Genomic DNA, 24,699 nt, shown 5'->3' on the forward strand with positions numbered 1-24,699 from the left:
AGATTGCTTGTAAACACCAGTTAAGTTTTTATGTTATCTGTTTCTAAAGTGTTCAACAGATAAATTAGTTGTAACTTTTTTTTTGAAGATGCTATTTATTTTTACTAATTTTATTTAAAAATACCCAAATTTGAATATAATTTTGTCTACATCACTCAGACAATATGATAAAATAGATTTTTTTTTTTTACTTTAACTTTTCCACATGCATTCAATGCATCAAAAGTTGTTGCATCAGTTTTATTCGTGTAATTCTAACAGTTGGTTTTAACAGTGTATCACTTATTTAGCCCCTAATAGCCAGGGGGCACCAGTGATTGACCTCTGGTCGGCAGTGTCCGCCGTGAACGCACATCCCCCCCGCCCCTATGTTCGCGTTTCCCCGTACTGACGGAGCCTGGTCTAAAATAGACGGTAACCCACCCTCCCACCGTCCTGTCTTGCCTGCTCTGCCCCGGCGCTGTCTCCCCTCTTTCTCTCCCCCTGCCGAGGAGCGTCGCGCAGTCACCCAGTGCGTCCCCTCGCCAGGACTCCGCACTTCAGGACAGCGGACCGCGGGACTTCATATAACTCACAAGCCATCAAGAGGAAGAGGAGGAGGAGGAGAAGAAGAAGGAGGCAACACCGCAGAAGAAGTTCTCGAGGGAAGAGGGGACTCCCCAAAACCTGAGGTGAGCTGCGTGTCGGTGTTTGCTGCATTGGCGTTAGAGGTGCGTCGGGTTATTTATTGCTGTGCGTCCTGACGCATGGAGACAGAAAGGACAGCACTCAGCGACTCTGCACTGCTGCCATTTCTTTAGCGCGTTTTGCAGGTAGATCAACCGACCTCTGACGCCCTTCACCTCTAAGAGTTATGAGCCGGTGTTTATGCATGTTTGCACAGGCTGTTCGCAGCGGCTGTTTAAATTTACTGTCTGTTCATTAGCGGCAGAGCGCCACAGGGGCCTCCGCCTGCTTTCTGGGACTATTTGGGACGTTGCAGGCAGGTGGGAGGAGCGGGCCCTCCGGGTGGGACGCATCGGTTTGTCATGTCTATATTAGGAAAGTGGCCGTGTCATTCTTTCGCTCTGTGCCATGAGCAGCTCTCACACGCACGAACAGGGCTATCTCATTAACCTGTACAAGACAGAAGACAGTTTTCAGAGTTTTTTTTCCCCACTTATGGATATATCAGTTACACATAATTACTGAAAAGGCCAAAACAGCGCACTTTTAAAACAAACTGTTAGAGTGTAACCCATATAATTACCATTTTTATTTCAATAAATACATGATTTAGTTGGTAAAAAGCAAAGCAAAACATTTTTTTTATTTATTTCAGAGACGTCTCAACAAAGTTAATGTCTAGAAATATTGGAAGTGTACACACCAAAACGAATAAGATAATTTAAAGTTTTATTTAGCTATGCTACAGTGGCAGATCATGATTGTTTTCCTTTGTTAAAAAGCAAACAATCCTTCTAGGATTAAAACAAAACAAAACTCATTATAGCCTGTAAATTTGTGCTACGAAATACATATAAACCAAAAAATAGCATCTGTGAAATTTAGGCCATAAGATAACCCTTAGTTTTATTTAGCTATGTTACTATGACAGAAACATTTTTCTTTGTAAAAATAAATTTTTAATCAAAAACAAACTCAGAGCACCAGCTGACCCTGCTGCAGGTTTGGGAGGCCACCGGTACAAGCTTGACTGGCAGCGTTTGAAATGTTATTTTTAATTCATGAAATAGACGTTCAAAATACCAGCACCATTAACAGTTTGTAAACAACAGGATAATAACATGCATTCATTCAAATTTCTCTTCCTTCACTTAAAACCAGTAGCTCAATCCCAAATACACCTTCCTGTGAAATAAACATTTCATGGGTGCAGTCTTTAATCTGCAAACATTTATTTTGGATCTTCTGCTGCTGACCTTGTTGGCAGTAGAATCACAAACACACCTATGAAACCAAACATGGTAGAAAAAAATAAGAATTGATTTATAGTAACAAACTTTTTACAATTACATTTACTAAAATTAGAGCTAAGATGTTCATTGGCAAATACTGCCTCAGAGTTAAGCAGCGAAGCTAGTTAGCTAGTCTGACATTAGCTTAGCTGTTGCTAAGCTACTTCAAGCTAAATACAAACTTAAGTTCTTGCTCCAAATCGGAGATTTGTTGTGGCTCGTACATTGTTGATATATTCATTAACGTGTCACCCAACGTTAACACATTAGCCTAGGATTATTTTAATCCAAATAAATTAGGCATTGAATGTTTACAATTTTCTCAACCACTATATCCAGCAGTTCAGAAAATCTTGTGCTCGATAAAAAGCGAAATAACTGTAATGTCTGATATTTATTACACTCCAAAATCCCTTTTTTCAGCAGTCCAGCTTTAACATTGTTGAAATATATATATAAAAAAAACATAAACCAGAGTTTGAAGGTGCGGATCGAGGGACCCTGAACGCCCCACAGTTGGCAGTCTGGAATGTAAATCTCTAGATAAAGTAGAGCTTCTAGGAAAGCAGCGAGGGCTTTCTGTCCTCTCATCACACTCATTTCTCCCCTCGTCTCTGAGGTCATTTCTGGATTATGTTCTACTGTGAAGTCTCAGTTTCAGCAGACTCTCTTCAAGGCTTCATTATAAGAAACACATTTGTGCTGTACATTCTCTAAAAGTTTCTTTATTCTTTGGATATTGACTGCTTGTTGACCTATTTCCCAGTCCCTGTCACAGAATATTGACAGGGACTGGGACTGGGAAAAAGATTTGTACTTCATAATCAAAATGTTATTTAAAACAATTTTACAACCACTTAGCAGTTCTGTTCTTTTCTATAAGGGGTGGCCGGGCTGCGTTACTCCAAGTCCGTGGTGATGAAATAATTTTTTTTATCCAAAGAAACTGGATCAAACTGTGTTATTGAGACAGGCTGGCAGCAATTGGTGATTAAATAATAATTCTAGTTACATGTTTTGTAAAAATAATGCTGCTTGGGTGTTTGAGCTACTTTCTACCAAAATGTTTCAAAGGTCTGGGATTAAAGTGGCTTGATAAGCAAAAATCTGTCCTCTGAAAATAATCTGGGTGAAAAACCAAAGTTCTTTAGCCAAAGTGAAACTTTAAAGACCTTTAGAGATGAAAAAAAAAATACATATATTGACACTTTTTAAAAATTAGAGTAAAGGTTACCTTCCTGAGCAACAAGGAGCATCTAAAATAGTCGACTTCTTTATTTTAGATTTAATTTTAACCTTTGACCTTTGTGCAGCCGAAGCCTATTGTCATGCTGTCATCAGGATAACATCCAAACAGAGGTAGATTTTTATTTTCTCTCCCACCTTATATCTGCTCTATCCATATTATGTGTGTTTGCTTTTGATGTTTTGATCGCACACAGTGTTTGCTGGGACAATCAACTATTAATATCGTCTCGGTTATACAATATCCCCGCTGTTTTGGAGGATTAGAGATCTGCTGTCTGCAGTGGCCACAGGACAGCTACTTGTCAGTCAACAAACGGAGCTAAAACATGCAGATGGGCTGTTATTTGATGTAGCTAACACACACTCAGGGTTATTTAAAGCTGCTTCAGTTAAACAATGATGGAAGCAGAAGATGTTTCAACTTCAAGATGAAAATGCTAAAGCAAAAAATAACAAAAAAATACATGTAAAATAACTCATCTTTTTTTTCTTTAAAGAGTAAGTAAAAATAAATTATTTAATTGAAATTTAAGATTTAATTGAATTTAAATTGTTTAACAATACTTTACTTGTGTATAAATTGGGGTGTGGTGAAACATCTATTTCACGAAAACGGCAGTAGCTTTTAATATTTGTGGAGAAACTAAAATGTCTTCTTAGAAAACGATCAAACTAAAGTGTTTTGAAGAATCTGTAATCTTCAAAATTACAGATACAAAAACAACCTTAAATGCAAACAAGTAGAAAGTTTCCATCTTTCAAACTGGTTATTTTTTATTTAGTTTTGGTTGAAGTAGAACAATCTCAGAATCACAACTACATGTAAGATTTCAGTCTAGATTCCTTATCCCTAGAAATGCAAACTTATAATTTTTATATGCATATTTCTAAGACCTTCAACTATTTAACAAAACTTGTATTTGTCTTAAAAACCTGTTGTTTAAAGTCATACTCTGATATTCTGCCCTCTGGTGGTGGATCTAATTATTACAGGTGACCAATGGCTGCGCTCATTCTTTCAAAAGTAATTTTCACAAATTAGAAAATACTTTTTTGTTGCTTACAGGAATAAAAATGTTTAATTTATGTTTGTACCATACATATAACACTGCAAAAATGAAACTCCAGCACATTTCTTACGTTACTAAGACTTGAATAAATTGGAAGAAATAAATTTTGATTAGAATTTATATTTTGACATTTGATTAACTTCTTTAAAGAAGTATGATTTTCTTACTCCTTTTTGTGGCATCACAATCTGAAGGATTTAATAACTATGAGGCAGTTTGTAGGTTTATGAGTTCAAAGGAAAACTACAAAACTGAATCGTTTACCAAACTGCAATTTATATTCATCTGTAAGAAAAACAAGTTGAATAAAGGACAAACATTTTGGTAGAAAGAATATAGACAAAGACCAGATCTTCTGCATTGTTCGACAGCCAAACAGAGGTCACTTTGGACTCACACGAATTGTGAAGCACGGAGCTGGAAGTGTCATGGTTTGGGGAAGTTTTAGGACCTGACTATTTTACTATCAAAGAATCTACCATGAATTTAAATTAAAAAATACTTTATTAATCAAAAATAATTAATTAAAAATTAAATATAATCTTATTGTGTATCACAAGTTGAGATATCAGAAAATTAGGCTGAAGCAGAACTTCTTAACATTTCACGTTGAAATCCACTAACGACGAGTCGGAAACTAAGAAATGGAAATTCCTGGACCAAGTAGAAGCTCAGATCTTCTACTTTAGGACTTTGAAGGAGCAGTTTTACATATTTTTCATTTTATAGCACAATCAAGCAGATATTACCTTCAGTTGTTTTATATTAAACATGCCTTAAAAGATATTTGACTTAGAGTCCCAATTACCAACACAACGTAATGTTAAACTTATAGCATTCGCCTTGCAGCAGAATAATTTACTTCCCAAGTCAATTATTGGGAAGTAATAATTCCCAATAATTGACTTGGGAATGACTTTGATGTGGAGTTACTTTTCTGCCACATCTTATAAGTTGAGTTTCCATTCCTCTCTGCTCATCCTTGCCCTCCTCTCTCTTCCTGCTTTGTCCAGTCATGAGTCGCAGCATCGTGCGGCAGAGTAAGTTTCGCCACGTCTTCGGGCAGGCGGTCAAGGCTGAGCAGGGTTACGATGACATCCGGGTCTCCAAGGTGACGTGGGACAGCTCCTTCTGCGCCGTCAACCCAAAGTTTCTGGCCGTCATCGTCGAGTCGAGTGGAGGAGGAGCGTTCCTCGTCCTGCCCCTCTCCAAGGTGGGTCAAAGGATTTAATGTTGACGTTTAAAGCCGTACACACTGGAACATTTTGCTGTAAATTATCATAAATTCAAAGTTTTACTAATAATACTGAAGGTTTTATAGTTTCTTTGTCATTCTTTACTTAAGTACTGTAATGAGATTTCTGTTATTGCCTTTATTTTAAGGTGTATTAAATCTGTTTTGGATAATTTACTGGAAACAAAAACAAGCTCTTAACCTTGAAATTTGAAATTTTGAATTAAATATAAAGTACTGTGACAGATGACAAGTTACTGTAATTAAATTAGGGACATTTACATTATTTTTAAGGTTAATAAAAATAAGTTAGTAATTGGTGAAATTCACAATAGCTGTCACACGTCATCCTGATTGTGTTTCTCATGGTGATTTTTTTGTTGAATAACAGCTGCTGGTAAATTTTAATACGCTTCATGGATGATTTACATTTTTAACTGAATTTCTGTTATTTCTGTTTTAAGGTTATTTACCAAAAACAGATTTATAACTGAAAAAATATATTTATAAATAAGAAGACACAAACACATTTTTTTTCTCGATGTCTGAAGATAAATCAGACCAAACGTCTTTTGCTTTCAGTCATAATTACCAAAATTATTTATTTTTGTTAAATGCCAGAAAACTTATTGAGAATATTTTTAGATACTTTTTTTTCTCCTTCAAATTCAGATGCATTTAATCAAAACCAGGGATACTCTGACTTTCAATAAATCAATAAGTTTATTCACTCGATTTAACAAATTTTATCATTAACAGTAAAAACAGATTCTGTGAGAAGATTTACTCTACATGAGTGAAAAGAAGGAGAAAGAAGAGAAATGTTTTTCAATAATTACACAATTTATTTTTCATGGCTGCATACATTAAATTAACAATATAAGTTGCAAAAAATGTGTAATTTTCTTCATTTTTAAACGTGTCATTCGATTTTGATAACATGCTCGTGGTTTGTCTTCACTCCACTACGACTAAACTCGTTTTAAATTTCAGTTTTTGTAACAAGACTCACTGGAAGAGGCTTTAAATGTTGTTTCAAGGTTGAGTTTCTTGTAGTATTCAGCTTCTCCAGGCTCCAGTCATTCATGACAAAACGTTCAGCTGTGTGGGGTCAAATATTTGCTTTGACCCCAAATGTTTGAAAAGTCAATATGTCCTCCTTTAAGGCTGGAAGCGACGACCGAGGCCGGAGTGAGAAAATAAGTGCGACGGTTTTTAAAATAAACTGGGGATTATTACAAAAAAGTAAAAAATAGTAACAACAAGGAATGCTGCTTTTTTGCGTTTCATCTATCGTACTTATTTTTTAATGAAAAATATATAAAAGTGCCTACATTTACAGCATTTGTACAACATTAAAGCGTGTTTAAATTTATTATGGTATGTTTTTATGCTCCAGTGATACTGATAGTTTTTATTATTTTTATGAAGTGAATCCTCCATGGCTTTTGTCTTATGAGTTAAAAAACAACAAAAATGCTGCAAAATATCAAATATTCTGATCAATTAACTTGCAAAATAAAAAAATAAAAAAAGCGACAATAATTTTATAATTGAAAAATAATAGCTAATGAAAATAATAGATAATTGTTGTACATACCTGTCACTATGAGTTAATTAATTTTGAACAATATAAATAAATGATTCATCTTTAAATAAAAGCAGTTAGATCATATGACATGTTTTTATTTTATGCTAATTCTACCAGCCTGTTAAATCATGATAGTTTCTTTTTTCTAATATTTGTAAACTTTTTTATTATTTTTGGTCTTTTTACCCTGAGATTTTTCTACCTGCTCTTCCTGGCAGTACTCCAATAATCTTAAATATCTGCAGAAATTATTTGAGCTGAGTTTTTTAGTCTTCACAGCGGGTGGTAAAATTGACGACCTTTTGAAAAATGTTAAAATAATGTTGGCATTCAGTGTTTTGATATCTTTAAGGCTTCATAATTTTAAGTGTTTGGCCAAAGTGATCTATTGCCCTTAAACACAAGCATGAATCATAAGAATCAGTTTCAATTGATTTCTCTTCTTTATTTTAAACAAGAAAATTTTAAAATCTTTTTGAAATTTGTGGAAAAGAGTTTAAAAATGCAAAGTAATCTCCAGCATTTTCGTACTCAGTGAAAAGTCATGGTGAACAGTCGTGCTATTTATACGCCGCAGGGTGATCTTCATCCTCCTCCCCCAACAGGCAACAAGAAAAACTCCCCTTTCAACAGCTTGTCATTCGATCTATTAATACGCTGAGTGTCTGTGGAGGCAGGGATATTTCTAATGCTCATACATAATCAGAAACACATTTTTGCTTTTCTTTTTCCTTATTCAACTGTTTATTTAAGAGGCTGCTGTGATAGCATGTGGCTACAGTCACGGTGTTTATCCAGGAGCATGAGAGAATGCAAGTTAGCACTTTACCTCGATAGCAGGCTAAAGTAGGAGAGAGCGACTCATTACTGCTTTCATCATCAGTGAGCTGCAGCACGGCGTGTTAACACTGTTTAGGGGTAGGAGTTTATAAGTTCTCACTTCTTCCTACCCCATTTTGAGCATGATATGTTAACTGAAACAAAAAAATCTGTATTTTCTCTTCTTTCTTATGCACTTCTTGTTACTGTGCACTATTTTATTTTATATTTGTATCATGTTCGAATAAAATTTCATTTCACTGTACTGCCATATATATAGCACTTAAAATGATCAGTTTCTCTGATTTTACTCTTTATAGGTTCATGTTTGAGTAAAATGAACGTTCTTCTTTTATTCTATGAACTACTGACAATTTCAGACACATGTCTCTAAAATTACAAGCAAATATTTAGTATTTATTTGCAGAAAATGAGAAGTGGTGAAAATAACGAAAAAGATGCAGCGCTGTCAGACCTCAAATAAAGCAAAGAAAACAAGTTCATATTCATTTAGAAACAACAATAATAATGTTTTAACTCAGGAAGAGTTCAGATATTTGGTAGATTAACCAGAAGGTTTTTAATGCGACTCAGTTCAGTCGTCTTTTATTTGTTTTAAACAGTTGTGCTTTTTCAACCCCAACATGAATAATCTAAATAAAATATAAATAAAAACTGAATTGAATCGTTTTGTGCTAAGGCTTGAATTTTCTCTTTAATTATATTTACATTGCTTTACATTTTGGCTAAATGAGTTGAAAAATGCAGCTATTTTATAATATTCTTTCTTGCATGTGTCTGCACCTGGCGCTGCAGACAGGCCGCGTGGATAAGAACTACCCGCTGGTAATCGGCCACTCTGGACCCGTCCTGGACATCGACTGGTGCCCTCATGACGACAACATCCTGGCCAGCTGCTCAGAAGACTGCACAGCAATGGTCAGGACCATTTCTTTATTCTTCTCGTGTTTAGATCTGTTTGTGTGGGGAATAAACCCTGCATTTAAATGGTTGATCTATTAAGTTGGTGCATTGATATTAATCTGCTGAAATCTCCTGATTCATCTGCTTGTTGTCAGGAAATGAATGAGGTGGATCAGTTTTCAAACCCTGCTGTAGGTCCTGAAATGCTATTTTATAGATTTATTTGAGTATTTTCTGGTTTGCTCTGTCTTTCTTTGAGAGGCGTAGCTGAACATGGTTGCTGTGTAAAACGTCTGATTTTGATCCCTCTTTACAGCCTTTAGGGTTTTTAACCTCTGCTACAATCTTTCTAATAATTCTGGGTTCAGTTTCACTTCAGCTGTCAGAAGTGAACAAAATGAAATATCTGAAATATCAACATTTCTTCAGAATGTTGAGTAATGATGTTCTGATCACCTATGTGTGATTTTAGACACTAAATATGGGATGAAATATGTGGTGTATCATATATTTTCTCCACTAGAAACTGTATTTTATGTGCAGTTCATTAAAAATGTAAAATATATTTTCTAGCTTTTCTTCTTTATTCATATTACTTGAATTTCTCAGTACTGTTTCCTTTAAAAGGAGGCAGCAGGCTGGAGGAGGAGATAGCGGGTTTGGAGTTTTGTCTGGTGGGATTCATAAGAAAATCCATCAGATTGAAACCTTTTTACAAAGATTTCTGGTCATAGATCTAATAATTGGATAATATTGTCCAAAACTTGATTTGTTTGACAAACTACGACTTCATCTCAAACATTTTCATTTTTAAATGTTAAATATTCTAGCAGAGTGGTTTAAGTCTGTGTGCATATGTCCTGATGTAACATTTTTTGCAGTAAAACGGCAGCTTGTTTCAACATATGTGCATCGCAGCACCTGTCACTGATCCGCCCACTTGTCGTGTCACGGCTGCAGGAATCTGCGCGATGTGAAGACTGAATTGCTTCTTCTTTTCTGGCAGCAGCTGCATGGACGATGTTTGAGTATGTGTGTGTTTTACGTGTGTGTGGGTGTGTGTGTGTTTATTAGGTGTGTGTGTGTGGGCTTTGTTTATATCAAACAGCACACAGACAGACAGTCGCAGCTGTTACTGTAGTGGATTTGCAGAAAGGCCAAAACTGTGAAGTCATTCTCCTTATTTCAGGTCATTGCTCCAGCAAACGGTGTATGTGTGTGTGTGTGTGCGTGCGCGCGTGTGTGTGTGTGTGTGTGCGTGTGTGTGTGTGTGTGTGTGTGTGTGTGTGTGTGTGTGTGTGTGTGTGTGTGTGTGTGTGTGTGTGTGTGTGTGCGCGTTTGTAATACCTTGTGGGGATGATTTTCCTGACATATACTACGTTGTGGGGACCAATTGCTCCTTGTGGGGACCGGAGCCTGGTCCTCACAGGGGGAAACCCTGTTTTTGGGTCAGGGGTCAGAGTTAGGGCTAAGGTATGAATTGAGTTTTGGTTAGGGTTAGGGTTAGGTATGTGATGGTTAGGGTTAGGAAAAGGGTAAAGGTAAGGTTTAGGCTGTAGAAATGAATGGAAGTCAATGGAAAGGCCCCACAAAGATAGCAACACAAACGTGTGTGTGTGTGTGTGTCTATTAGTGAGAGTGTTGTCAAGTACCTCAGTCACAAACCAGGATGAGTGTTTTTATCGGGGTAACTTGGGTTCTAAGATGGACTTTCAGACTGACGAAGCTGGGTTACTTTTTACCTGCCTCTGTCGCCATGGCAACCTGTCATGCAGGAAACCCCAAACTCTTCTGGAAATATTTTTATACAGAAAAATAAATAAGTGAATAAAGTGTTATTTTATATTTTGCTGTACTGTTGTGATAACACTAAAAGAGATGATGAGAACTTTTTATTGCATCCTTGTTAGATGATAAATAGCAAATTGCTGCGACTGTGTCACACTAATCACACAGATAATACTCTTGAAAAACTTTCTTCAGGACATAACAAATGTGATTTATTTTGTATCACTAAATGGCTCATTGTAACTTTCATTGATGCTTTCATTGATCAAACAGTGGAAAGAAAAATAAAACTAATAAGCTTGACAATACGGACAGTTTTGATTCTACAATAAATACTATCTATTGTGGAATCAATGAATCAAAGTTTTATCATGATAAGAAATTGATCAAAATAAATGATAAATAAATTTCCACCCTTTTTTGACCCATTTGTGAGAAATTGATTTAATGTGAAGATGTCTTAAAATGAAACTTTAAGTAAATACAGAATGCACTAAAGATTTAAAAGTGAGCTTTTAAGGAGAAAGAGACGACAGGCTTTAACTTGTGTCTGTAACTTTATTAATGGTTTAAATCTGCAGAATGAAATAAGCATCATTTTTCCCTACAAATTTAGAAATCAAATAAAGTGGGGCTGTTTGCTGAATTTAGCTGAAAAATAAAACCTTTTAGTTAAAAAAAAAAAATCTCTCATATGTTTATATTTTTGGATTTTTGGCATGATAAAATATTGAATTCTTAATATTTTATCTTTGTGATTTATATATCGATTTATCTCTGCAATTCAATGGAATTCAATTCATAAATACTTTGTTTATCGGAGAGAGAAATTAAATAAAAGTGTAAATCCAGCTGCACAGCATCTAAAACAAGAAGGAATGGTTGTAAAAAAAGAAAAGAGCAATTTCTCCTTCATTGAAAAATGAAATAAAAAATCTCAAAAAAGCACAGAGTTACTCTAATATGTTCCCACCTTCTAAGCTGATGTATATAAAAATGTTTAAACATAATATATTAGTATAATATTACTTGAGATGTAATCAAATATTTAATTGATTAACTTATGTCATTTTGCATCAATATCTCTGCAAAGCTGTGAAAAACCAGTAATAAAAACTGTTTTTTATGATATTTGAGGTTCTATAAAAGTTTTATACATCTGTTAGCTTTGCAGATCACAGTGAGAACAAAATATTCTTTCTTTTCCAGGTTTGGCAAATCCCAGATCACTCCCTGACCCGCCCCCTGTCCGATCCCATCGTGGTGCTGGAGGGTCACTCCAAACGGGTCGGCATCGTCACCTGGCACCCGACCGCACGCAACATCCTCCTCACTGCCGGTGGGTTTCAGTGCCGCAGACACAGATCTTCATCAGGCAGCAGACCTGAGATCAGGACCAGAAAACTCACAGAAGAGCAGCAGTGCTTCAAAATAAAATCACTCAAGTAAAAGTAAAAAGTAGACATCCTGGAATTACTTTAGTATTTTTAAATTACATCACCGGATGGACCAAAATATAAAGTTAAGTGGAAATTGTGGTATTTTAAGGACCAAAAGGACAATAATTCATATACATATCCGAATCAGTTTCTCTCTCCTTCAGTTACTTATAAAACTTTAACAGAAACTGCAGGTGTGTGTCTGTGTCTGGTGAATTTTTACATGTCTGTTTTTTTCATTTGGTGGGTAGAAAATCCAGACACTTTACTCAAGCAAGGGTAGAGATATTTCAAAATAAAATGACTCCTCTAAAAGTAAAAAAGCACAGCGTAGTAAAAGTACTCCTAAAAGTAAATTTTGTCAAGAAACTTTACTGAAGTAAATATAATGGAGTAAATGTAACTCGTAATGTGCTTGAACCAGAAAAGGCGTTGACTAAAATCTTTCTTTCCTGACTCTGTCTGCTTCCAGGCAGTGACAATCTGATAATAATCTGGAACGTGGGAACAGGCGAACCGCTCATATCCATGGACGACCATCCGGACCTCATCTACAGCGTCAGCTGGAACCGAAACGGCAGCTTGTTTTGCACCACCTGTAAGGATCGACGCCTGCGTGTCTGTGACCCCCGAAAGAGGGAAGTGGTGGCGGTGAGTCAGCAAGTACTAAGCGATTAAACTTTTTACATTTTCCCATCTTATTGCCACAAACGTCAATGAGTTTGGTTGGGATTTTATGTGACTGTGTGACCAAAACAGTGTGGTGTATGGTAAAAGAGTGAAAAAGGTTGTGTTTTATAAATAAAGTGTCAAACAAGATCGGAATTAATTTTGGAGTAGAATGACCCAGTGACAAGTTTACTGGAATAGAATAGAATAGAAACATCATTTATTGTCCTGCGAAGGGGAAATTGAAGCAAAAGGTGTAGATTCACACAAAAAGTTATTAAAGTGTTAAAACCAACACATATAAAAAAACAAGATTCTTCTTCTCCTTATTATTATTATTATTATTAATAATAATAATAATAATAATAATAATAATAATAATAATAATAATAATAATAATAATAATAATAATAAATAATAATATACTGGACAAAACTATAACAGAAAATACTGTGCTGTTATTAGAAATAAAAATATCTGACTTGCAATTCAATGGATGTGCAACTGAGTCGGATCACTTTTTCAAAAATTTACATAATGTAAATGTTTATTAAACACTTATTTACCATAAATACCTTATTTACCATAAGGTAGATCAATTTGTAAAAACAAGTTATTTCAAAATTAGTAAAAACAAAGCAAGTGATTGTGCAAAAGCAAGCGTGCATGTAAATACGTTTAACATGATTTGAAGCTAGCAAAGAAAATCTAAAGACTTATATAATGTATTTTAATTTCTTGGGCCTTTTGTGACTCTGCATCCCCTGTTTAGTTCACCCACTTTTTATCTGCTTTTGAGATTCCCTCATATCAGTTTGCAGCCTTTGAAAATATCACTGTGTGAACCAAAGTCAAGGTTTTAATTTGGAAACTATAGAAACCTGCTGGGATCTCCTCCTTCTCTAAGAGCGATGTTTCCAAAGAGACAGAAATCTAGTAAGTCTTTACATAGATAAAATAAATGTAGGCTTTTTTTTATTTTGATAGAGAATCAGAATTTAAAACAGACTTATCTTTGTTCTTGAAAATGTTTCTGTTGTCCCATCGTTCCTGGTGCTTCCTAACAGGAACGTCTGGCTCCACATGAAGGCATCCGACCAATGAGAGCCATCTTCATCAGAGACGGAAACATTTTCACCACCGGATTCACCCGGATGAGCCAGCGAGAGCTCGGCCTCTGGGATCCGGTAACAAACACACTTTAAACCGCATCAGAAGGCAAAGGACCACAAGTTGATCATCTTTCACATTTTGGCTGTTTTTACTCTGTTTAGACAAACTTTGAAGAGCCTATAGCACTTTTGGAGCTGGACACGAGTAACGGAGTGTTGTTACCCTACTATGATGCAGACGCAAACATGGTCTACTTGTGTGGGAAGGTAAGCTAATATAAGAAAATATTTAAATATTTAATATTTAAATTCACCTCATTTCAGTTTATCTACAAACTGAAAAAGATCCTATTTGTCCATCCATCCATCCATCCATCCATCCATCCATCCATCCATCCATCCATCCATCCATCCATCCATCCATCCATTCATTCATTCATTCATTCATTCATTCATTCATTCATTCATTCATTTTCTCCTGACCCCCCTGTCCCTAGTGGGGTCAGGAGGGGTGCTGGTGCCTCTCCAGCTAAAGTTCTGGGCGAGAGGCGGGTTCACCCTGGATGGGTCGCCAGTCTGTCGCAGGGCAACACAGAGACACACAACCATGCACACACACTCACACCTAGGGGCAATTTGGAGAGGCCAGTTAACCTGACAGTCATGTTTTTGGACTGTGGGAGGAAACCGGAGTAACCGGAGATTAGTCTAATCATATGGAAACTTCTAATTTGATCCTACATATAAAGCACTGAATGCGGCTTCTTTTGTAAATATGTGCTATATTTCTGGCTCTGATTGGGAGAGATGTTTTAGTTTAAATGGTTTTTCCGTGCAGGGGGACAGTAGTATCCGTTACTTTGAGATCACGGAGGAGCCGCCGTACGTCCATTACCTCAGCACCTTCAGCAGTAAAGAGCCGCAGAGAGGGATGGGCTTCATGCCAAAGAGAGGAGTGGACGTCACCAAATGTGAGATTGCACGGTAAGACGACTGCTGCTCTACCGCTGTTTTTAAAAGTGAAAATATGCGACTTAATTTGATGTAGAAAATGGTTAGTGGAGGCTGGACTAAATTAACCTTAGAAGTTGTGTTTTCTCTGTTATCATCCCCTAAAGTGCATTTTATGCTACTTACAAGTTGTTTCAACCATAGGTTTCAACACACCTTGATAAAAAAAGGCTTTTATGAATTTCTGTTACATTATGAACGCTCATTTCTGCAAATCGTTTGCCATCCTTAAAAAATCAAAGTGGAAACAAACACGAGGCTGATGGATCGCTCTGCTTTTCCTGTTTGTTATTCCTTTATTCTTTCCCAGGTTATACAAGCTACTTGACAAAAAGTGCGAGCCCATCACCATGACAGTTCCTAGAAAAGTAAGTGACTCTAAACCTTTTTTGTTATTCATATGAATTATCATTTTTCATACATAAAATACCAAAATTTCCACTGAACTTTAATTTGGTCCATCTGATGATGTAATTTTTTAATATTAAATCATTGATAACTTAGTTACTTGGTACTTGAGTAGACTTTTTACCAAATACTATTTCATTCTTGAGTAATCTTTTGTAATGGCTACTTTTTACCTTTACTTGATTAATTTTTTTTGGTGGCAACAGCGATCTACAGTTTACTGTTAAAAACAGAAACAGACTAAAATCTCTCTCTGGTTCTTGCTTGCCTCTGTGTGGGCCAGTCGGACCTCTTCCAGGATGACCTTTACCCTGACACGGCAGGGCCTGATCCCGCCATGGAGCCTGAAGAGTGGCTGGACGGCCGTGACGAAGATCCCATCCTCATCTCCATGAGGGACGGCTACGTGCCGCCGAAGAGCCGAGAGCTCAAAGTGGCAAAGAAGAACGTTCTGGACTCCAGACCCACCACCAGACGTAGCATGTCCGCCTTGGACACCAACAGCTTGCCTGTAAGTTTTGAACATGATGAGCATCCAAAGCTCGATCTGCTGATTTGTTAGTTTTCACAGGGATTCGCTTGAACTACATCTAAATAAATGTTTTTACATTTATACGGCTTTTCAAACATTTCCCTCTCTGTTGAACCTTTTTCTTATTGTGCACAACTTTTCCCTTCAAAGCACCCATCTTTGTTTTGGTTTAGTTTCTCACTACCCTTGACCTTCTTTTCCCTTCTTTCTTCATCATTCTCCCCCCTTTCATCACTTTCTGTTTTCTTTTCTCCCTTTGTTTCCCGTCTTTCCTGTTTCCTCCTGTCCAGCCTCAGCTGCTTGAGAGGCTACTGGAGGAGATTCAGAATCTGAAGGCCACAGTTTTGTCTCAGGAGAAGCGGATCTGCGACTTGGAGAATAAGCTTTCCCAGTACGCCAACGGTACTGCCTGATGTGCAAGTGAACACATCAGCTAAAGAACTGGTCTGAATTTCAGAATCACTGTTATTATAGAAATGTATTTCCACTGCACTGGCAAGAAATCACTCTTTTGCCTCCTTGAACATATCGTTAAATAATCCAAATAATTTGTTAAATAATCAAATTCCAGCCGAACTCAGAGGCTTTGTGTTCATTTCTGCAAAATTCTAATCCGAGTTTGAAAAGAATGTACCTTAATGGCAAAGGCAATGCATTTGTGAAGTCATAGCTTTATTGATTTGAATGGACTGAAAACTGTGGAGCTGTGGGACTGTGCAATTGAAGGACATAGGCAAGTCAGATGTGAGGATAAAAGTTAGCAATGTTTACAGTTTAACGGAAAAAGATGGCAGCGCATGTGTACGCAGGGGGCTCTTAGATTTTCATTTTTCATTCTTCCCCCCAAATAAAAATAAGTAAAGAGAGCGAAAAGAAAGGAAAAGAGCGTACACATGTACCAGATGGTCAGATGTTACCAGATTTCTCCGAATACGTTTCAAAATGTAAATAGTGACTAAAGAAAACAGGTGATAAAATATCAAACTTATGTCAAAAGAAAAACATGTTTGTGTTCTGTAAAAGAGTAAAAATAGACACAACCACAATAAAATCTGTTTTTTTTTAAAACGGGCTGCTTCATTTTTTCAGTGTTGGACATTTTATCAACTAAATTTCACCTTGGATACACTTGACAAAAAAAAAAACAACCTCCACTATGTTTAGTTGCTTTTGAAATACTCTGCATGGTGTGAACACTGTGACTAATAGCACATTAATTCATCTCTACTATAAGAAAAAGACAAACATATTGTGTTATAGACAATCTGTTTAAGCCGGCGGCGAGAGAGGTGTGTCCAGACTCTGACTGCCTCCTGTCCAGAAGCTACAACCTTTTTCAGTTAATGTAACAGTCAGCTGAGTGGCCCTGCAACTACTTCGTTCCAGAAACCGCTCCCGTTAACGGTAGCCCCCTCTCTCTTTCAACAACGTGAACTTGTTACAGTCTGGATACATTTTAGAGACTCAGCGTGAGTCCCAAGGTCATTATTTTATAGACACCAAAGAAACGTCCGAAGCTCCCTAATTTCTAGAATCATGACCATTAATTTTACTTTAATCAGAAGAAGTAACTCAAGAAGTGACTCAATTAATTTAACTGTCCACAACTCTAATTAGAATTTATAATACATTTATTAGCAAGTTTTTGCAGGGGGAAATAGGCATGCAGTTTCTTTTAATGATGGAATTAACATTTTAATATAAGAGATTAAAAATCACACATAACTTTCCTAACCTATATCTCTATACTGTGCCATTAGAATGGAGAAGCGAAGCTTTGGGATGCAATTCCTCTCATACCCAGATGTTGAAATGATCTCAGCAGCAGAAAGCTTTATATCCTTGAGTCCCATCCTGGTGTGGCAAGATCCTTTTTAGAACAGCACAAAGTTGAGCTGCTGACTGTCCTCTGTGGATTCAGTTCCTTGACACTCCGTGATCTCCGTGTTCTCCAAGTCTGCTGCAGCCCGGTTGTGATCCTCGGGTTGAGCGTAGGACAGCTGTCTAATCAGAAACCCGGGGTGTGGGCTAACGGATCTCGTTCCTTTCTAAGCAGTGCGATGTTCTCCATCTCCTCAGGGTTTCAGGGCTCCGTTGATTCTGCATCTTCATGTGGCTGTCGACTCGAACACAGGAGCAAAGAACGCCTGGTTCCGCTTTCTCATAATTTTTATACTCTCTGGCTTTTCTATTTAAAGAGTGAGCGGTTATCGTATCATACGATTCAGTGGAAAACAGGGGTGGTTTCCTCTAATCACCAGATTCTGTGACAACAGTTGACCTTATCTCACAGTTAACATCATTGCATCCTTTCCTGTTTATCCTGCAGCCTCTCACCCCTCCATCCATGGGTTCATGACACAGCATAAGGGATTAAAGTTCAACTCTTGTAACTCAATTCCTTTCTGCAGCAATTGAAGTATGCTCAGCCATCTGTTAAATCATCTCTTTCTAAATCAGATTATATTCTTTACATCGGCACCAATATCGGTACTGGATAATATTAGCCATTTTTTAACATATTGGAATCGGTGCGATAAATAAAACTGCCGATTTTTTTTTTCTGTTTTGGTTGGGTTTTTTTTTGCCAAAAGTGTCGAAACTGGAGTGAAATATATATAATATCAGTAGATATTGGTTATCAGCCATTACAGCATTATTATTGGATATCGATTATCCACATTTTTCTATCATTGCATCCCTAATAAAAACATCAGTGCAAATATCAATAAAAAAAGAAAGTAATTGCATTTTAAATTCCTGAATTTCTTTCCAGATGGTTTAGATTTGTCAGAGTGGTTGATAAAGTATTTATAAGTTATAAAGTATTATTAGAATCATTCATTTCATGAATCCACTGAGTAAAAGTTGACCAAACCCCATGATGATGAGACATAGAAAGAAAGACAGCGAGGCCACAGCGGACCCGGAGTCCCTGGCAGTGAACTGACACGTGCCAACGTTGCCGACCCGGTCCACAACCAGCAGCTGCATTACAGGCGCACAGCAGGAGGCGACGTAGGACACCAGCGTTACGTTCTCGTTCCCGGCCTCCAGGCTGGTGTTGAAGACGCCAGTGCCCTGTATGAGGCTGACGCGTTCGACGCCCGCCCCGCTGTCGCCGTCAGTCACTCTGACGGAGGCGACCCAAGCGGACAGGCTGCAGTTCTCGACACAGCCGGACTGCATGCTGAGAAGCTGACACGCTGGTTGGGTGAAATCATTTAACTGTGGAGAAAACAAGATGATTTGATTACATTTTTGATAATATATGAGCTAATGACTGCAGAAGGGTTCAGTAGTTATAACAGTCTGTACATGAGTAGGGATGGGTGACACCATGCAGCCATTATATGCAAAGTTTCCACTTTTCTTGTGAGCTGTAATAGAAATTTGCATTTCAGACCAACTCAATCTGCAGAAAGTTTAAATCGAGTCATTAACAGAGAACCTGTAAGCATTTGATTGCTGAATATATTTACCCATCTCTCCTTTTAGCAACTATGTTTCAATGGCATTGGTTGTAATTTTGAACATTAGTTGCATTAAATGCATCAAGAAAAGCATCGCATTGTTTATTTGTTGAACTGTGATAGAACCAGCGTTGGTCTGAGAACCGGTTTGAATATTTTAAAGAACTGCTTGAAGGACTTAATTGTGGCTTTATTACCGAGTTTACTACAGAGAATCGCAGCACAATGTAGTTGGTGTCACTTCCGTCCGGCGTCTCGGCCACGATGGTGAGGATGACGTCGGATCCGGACGGGATGCTCAGCGGAGCCAGCAGGGTCACCGTGCCATTAGTGCTGTTCCCACTTTCCACCAATAAAACGGTCGGAAACGTCGAGTCAAGATTCCTCGAGTTGGTGGCTCGGATGGTTATGTTTTCATCGGCTCTACTTGAAGCCACAGTGAAGGGCACAGAGGTCATGGTTCCTGCAGTCAAGATGCTGTCTGAGTTGGCCTGAAGAAAAGAGCTTAAATGTTAACCTTTGATTGGTTATCAGGTTTTTGGTCTTGAGTTTTATGCCACACTTTCACTCACTGTAAGAGTCAGATTAGAAGCTCTGAAGTTGGTGGGCGACTGTCTCTGAAAGTCAGTAGCAGAACCTTGAACTCTCCCCTTTACTCTCACTACAAACTCCACCGTCGGCATCACATCAACCTGGACTAAAAAGTTCCCGCTGCCCTGCGACACAACTCCCAACGTCTCCTCCGACCCCTTCGTCGATTCCACCAGAGCAACTTCTGTCACAGCAGCAGAGTCACTTCCTGATAAAGTCACCAACAAAGTGCCACTGACGCCTTTAAAGAACAAAACAGAGAGTGATTACTGCTGAGCTAATCACGGTTAAAGTTTAGATTAGCAGGAGTCTACCTGCTTTGGGTCGCGTGTCGAGAGCATCGAATCCACCGAAAGGACCCTGAGACGGCTCGACAAAGTCAAACAGGAAGTCAACAGAGCTCTCACCTGCAAATACAAAAATCTAATAAGCATTTTATTGCTTCTGAATAACTAAAAATTTAGCAAATCTAATAGATGAGTTAAAGTTAAACATGAGGTAAGCGTGAATGTGTAAATCCAGACTGAGGTTTTGTAATAAGTGTGATTAAAAGTGTTTCTCTGTCAGTTTTGGTCAATTTTTTTCTGCTGAAACAGACTAATATAAAAGTCACACAACAATTTAAGTGAAGGAGCAAAAGGAATATTGTAAGCAGTGAAAGAAACAGAAATGTTTTAAAAATGTCGAGAGATTGTTACATTGTAAAAATCTCTTTGTGGCAGAACGTCTAGCAATGGCACGTTCTGTCCATTGCCGTTTCTGTCATGGTTCAGGGTTTGGTGAGGTGAGACGCAGGCAGCCAGGATGAAGGTGAAAATGATGAATTTAATGACAAACCAGGAGAAACAACTGAAAATCACTGGCAGCACAGGAACAGACATAGACGTGAGACGAGGGTGGGACACGACGGCACAGGGAAACAGTTACAAATGACGAGGATCTGACAACGAACACAGACAACAGGTGGGGCTAAATACACACAGGGTAATCAGGGGGATACGACACACCTGGGGAGCAATCAACAGGGAGGACAGAGACTCAGGGAACAGGACTACACAGGACTGAACACAGGACTACACAGGACTGAACACAGAAGAACTCAAAAATAAACACACAGAAACACAGATCACGACAGTTTCATTGTTTTTTGCAGAATCACTTTTCTTCCTTTAGCTTTAGTTTTTAAAACGTAACTTTTAGGTCACAAATACGTATTTTACCAGAGATGTGTTACTCTATTTTACTCCTGTTTACTTAAATGACATGCTTATACAATGACAGGTGTAACACAGGTACATAAACTGAGTAAAATACATTTTTAAATTGCTGTTGACTAATTTTATTATAAAAAGGAAATGTAAATGGAGATTCCACACATTGCATTTGTTACAGTATCAGAATTGTGGATATTCGTCGCAGAAAAGAAAAATACTTAAGACATACACATGATAGTGTGTGTTAAGTGGCTGAGAACAAAACTAACATTTGGGTTTTCTTCTGTTAAGTACAAAATTTTATTTTGAAGAAAAACCATCAATTTTGATAAAAAAAATTCCTAAAATAAAAAGGAAAATGGCTTAAAATGGAAAACAAATGTCTGTGCCTCATCTCTACTGACTAGTAGAAAGATTTCAAAGTGATTCTGAGTAAATAGGTCAGATGATCTGGAAGCTATTGAAGAAAACATATTATTTAATATTAAAATTATTGAAAATATTGTATATGACTTTAAAATTTATTAGATGATATTGTGTGTCATGTAAAAGCATGAATTAGCACTGACAATTAGTTATTTGGTTACAATTCATGGCATTGATTAACATTTGTTTGACAGGAGTGTTTGGTTCGGGAATTTGTCGACAGTCCCTAAGTGAACCTTCGGGCGCTGCGGCCGGGAGCGATAGAGAACCGCTGACCGACATTAGCGTTCATAAATCGGATCAACCTTGAGCTAAACGCCGCTTACTCCGCCGAGCTCGAATATCGAATATCCAACTTGAAACTAACTTCAATGCGGTGCCTAAAAAAGAGCAGATGCTAAGTTAGCGTAAATGCTAAAGTGGTCGCTAACGTGTGGAAATCTCACCAACGACTCTCAGGGTGTAGGGGTTGTTTGACACCATTCTTATTGCCCACTGTCCAACTTGCTTTAGTAATCGCACCGTTATGAAGTTTCCCACAGTCTCTGAAGAAGTGATCAATGAGCCTGTGGAGTCGGTGCTTTCCTGAGTTACACCTGAGAAAAAAAAGTAATCAGCATACTTTAAGTAAATGTTGCAACACGAGTTACCTTTCTAATCCTATTATAAATATTTTTTTGCAAACTGTATATTTTAAAAACCGAAACAAATCGATGTGTTGGCTCAAATTTAACAGAGCGGTGGTGTCACCTGTCGGGCTTGTGAGAGTGAAAGTGAGGGATCTGCCGGTGATGTAAACTGTCGGGTTTATAACAGTTTCATCAACAATAAAGGTGAAACTGTCGGTTTGTCCCGGGTTCCTGGACGCCTGCAGAAGGGTCACCTGACGGATCGCAGTAAGAGGTTACACCAGGAGGCTTTTACACAAACACAGTTAGATCTGGGCTGACATTACCAATGAGGACCTGACAGACTGGACTATGGTTGCTGCGGCAACAGGAAGTTCGGCCTTCGTCACTTCGATGGCCTGACCGCCCGACGCCTGAGCCAGGTCTCTGTACAGCTGAGCGTCAGACTCTGAGATTGCTCTGGTCTGCAGCAGGTTGCTGTTTCTTCTCCTGCGGCGATTAGTAACAACGGAGTCTGTAATCATAAAGTTGACCTGAAATAAGAAAACAAATATTTAAATTAAACTGAGAGTTTACCCTGGGGAAGAAAAAAACAAAACAAAACAAAAACAATGTTATTCGACACAAGAAATGAAAAAAAAATTCTGCACATGTAGTGGATCATCTAAAATAGTCTTCATGTACCTTTGACTTTAATTTTATTTTTTTGCACTTTTTGAGTTACCAAGCTCAGTCTATTTTGTTAGGATTTTGTGTGATTGATCAAAACAAAGCAGTGCACAACTGGAAAGAAAGAAAATCATGTTTTACAAAAATCTTAACTGGAAAAGTCAGTAATTCAGAAAACCCATGAAGTACCACTTTTCACTGCAGTTACAGCTGCATGTATGTTGATGTTGCACCTCTGGGGATTGAACTGAGCCTCTCCCACAGCATGATGCTGCCACAACCATGCATGACCATGAGGATGCATGTTAGTGTTCCACCAATCAGGTTTTACATATTAGCAAAAGTATTTCAGCTTTGATCAGTATTACACATGTTTAATGTATGACTTGCAACAAACTAAAAATTTCTTCTTAACACTCTTTCCAAAGAGTAATTTGACTTGTCAAAATCATTTTAAACAAACTTGCTTTAACATTTCAACTATGTGTGTCTCTTTGTTATTAAGACACTTTAAGTTCTCTGAAAAACATCAAAGGTTTTCACAGAATCACCAGATTTAAACTACACTGGTCTACCATTTCATTTCATTTTGATGCATCAGAGTAAAGGGGGAGAATACTAACACAAAAGTTTCTGTGACAGAATGTAAAAAACTTTGAGATATATCCTCTGTGCAAGGCTCTACAAAAATATGCACTGTAATTAGCATGCAAACACTTACCACTGTCTGGGTCCGCTCTATGAGAGCAATCACCGTGTTCTTCAAATCTTTGTCTTTAGCAGGAGCATCCGTGAAGAGAAAGATCTCAGAGTTGAATGGAGCACTAGTTAACGCCAGCTGTAAGACGATGCATAGAGTAAAGATCAGTTTCAGTAAAAACTGAGGTTTTAAAGACAGTCGAACAGAGAGAGCATTACCTGCAGTCCTGAAAGACTCATTTCCTCAACATCTCCTCCACCAGTAGTTGTTAGATGGTTCACAATATCCTTGAAAAGTGTTGCATCCGTTGTACGAATTACTGGCCCAAATCCTTGGCAAACAAAACAAATCAGTTTTTAGTTTTCTTCCTTCTCAGACAGAAAATGTGTCTAAATATGGAGAAGCTAAAGCCGTACCTGGATCGTTGAATGGGACGAGGATGTAAACGGACGGTTCGTTCTCTGTTCCCACCTCAATGTTGATGATGGTGGACGTGACGGTCTTCACCACCTCAATGTCATCGCTCATGCTCTTTGACGTGTCTGTGACAAAACAAAGAGCTTTGCTGGATCCTCTAGAGATCCCCACCAGCCTAAAATTTTCAGAAGAGATGGAACAAAATGAAGCAAGATATAAAAACCCATTGCTGTGTGCAGCCGTGAGTGCACCCACTAATCAGCCGTGTAAATGTCCGTTCCATGTTTTATTTATGCCGATTGTAGGTTGTTACTCATAGTACCCAGTAGGGGCGCTGTAGTTTGGTTCATGTTGAATTAGTGCCTTCATTTAAACTGTAAAATAAGAGGAAGTGTCTCTAGCATGGTTGGTAGCCTCCTGTCAGTCAGCACTTTGGGCTGAAATCTTAATGACTCTGGACTAAAGCACACATTCTTCAGAACAGGCTAAAGGCTAAAACTGAAAACTTGTCTGAATTTATGACTTATCTTAAAATACAAAAACAAAATTTATTCAGAGACTTACTGTAAATGACAAATGACTTGTCTGCATTAATGTGATACTGAGGTCCGGACTGCAGCACATAGGCCAGTTCTGGCTCAAAGGCAGCGGTACTGATGCGCAAGATGTCTCGTAAGTGAGAGTCCGTTATTTAAGTTCACAACCGAGAATGTCTTCTCACAAATACGTCGACTAGGGTTTCAACCCGTCCCGTAAAATACGGAACCGTCCCGTATT

General features: G+C 37.8%; 2 protein-coding genes across 4 annotated transcripts in view; one reads left to right on the plus strand and one right to left on the minus strand.

Annotated features, from left to right (window-relative positions):
- The first annotated feature begins 431 nt into the window (after positions 1 to 431).
- coro6 (coronin 6) lies at positions 432 to 16,671 on the plus strand. 2 transcript variants are annotated; one of them, XM_015054785.1, is made up of 11 exons: positions 432 to 674; positions 5,288 to 5,489; positions 8,737 to 8,859; positions 11,842 to 11,971; positions 12,544 to 12,722; positions 13,808 to 13,927; positions 14,015 to 14,119; positions 14,691 to 14,836; positions 15,174 to 15,231; positions 15,555 to 15,782; positions 16,094 to 16,671. In XM_015054785.1, exons 2-11 carry the CDS (start codon positions 5,292 to 5,294, stop codon positions 16,214 to 16,216), a joined length of 1,410 nt encoding a protein of 469 aa, XP_014910271.1. In that variant the 5' UTR covers positions 432 to 674; positions 5,288 to 5,291; the 3' UTR covers positions 16,217 to 16,671. The 2 variants fall into 2 exon arrangements, with proteins under 2 accessions (XP_014910271.1, XP_014910270.1); XM_015054784.1 differs by having other exon boundaries at positions 432 to 671; positions 5,290 to 5,489.
- Positions 16,672 to 17,416: 745 nt separating this feature from the next.
- The window catches only part of LOC106961213 (von Willebrand factor A domain-containing protein 7-like), a 14,441-nt gene continuing 7,158 nt past the window's right edge, over positions 17,417 to 24,699 (minus strand). For both annotated transcript variants that reach the window (XM_015054782.1, XM_015054783.1), the window contains exons 7-16: positions 23,922 to 24,097; positions 23,724 to 23,836; positions 23,527 to 23,643; positions 22,463 to 22,669; positions 22,258 to 22,390; positions 21,954 to 22,103; positions 20,182 to 20,274; positions 19,849 to 20,108; positions 19,474 to 19,767; positions 17,417 to 19,031 (exon numbers count right to left, since the gene is read on the minus strand). In XM_015054782.1, the coding sequence (XP_014910268.1) occupies positions 18,645 to 19,031; positions 19,474 to 19,767; positions 19,849 to 20,108; positions 20,182 to 20,274; positions 21,954 to 22,103; positions 22,258 to 22,390; positions 22,463 to 22,669; positions 23,527 to 23,643; positions 23,724 to 23,836; positions 23,922 to 24,097 (1,930 nt within the window). In that variant the 3' untranslated portion in view covers positions 17,417 to 18,644. The remainder of the gene's footprint in view (positions 19,032 to 19,473; positions 19,768 to 19,848; positions 20,109 to 20,181; positions 20,275 to 21,953; positions 22,104 to 22,257; positions 22,391 to 22,462; positions 22,670 to 23,526; positions 23,644 to 23,723; positions 23,837 to 23,921; positions 24,098 to 24,699) is intronic.

The sequence above is a fragment of the Poecilia latipinna genome, unplaced genomic scaffold (assembly GCF_001443285.1).
Source record: "Poecilia latipinna isolate Pla-1442-1.1 unplaced genomic scaffold, P_latipinna-1.0 Scaffold1277, whole genome shotgun sequence".
Lineage (NCBI taxonomy): Eukaryota > Metazoa > Chordata > Actinopteri > Cyprinodontiformes > Poeciliidae > Poecilia > Poecilia latipinna.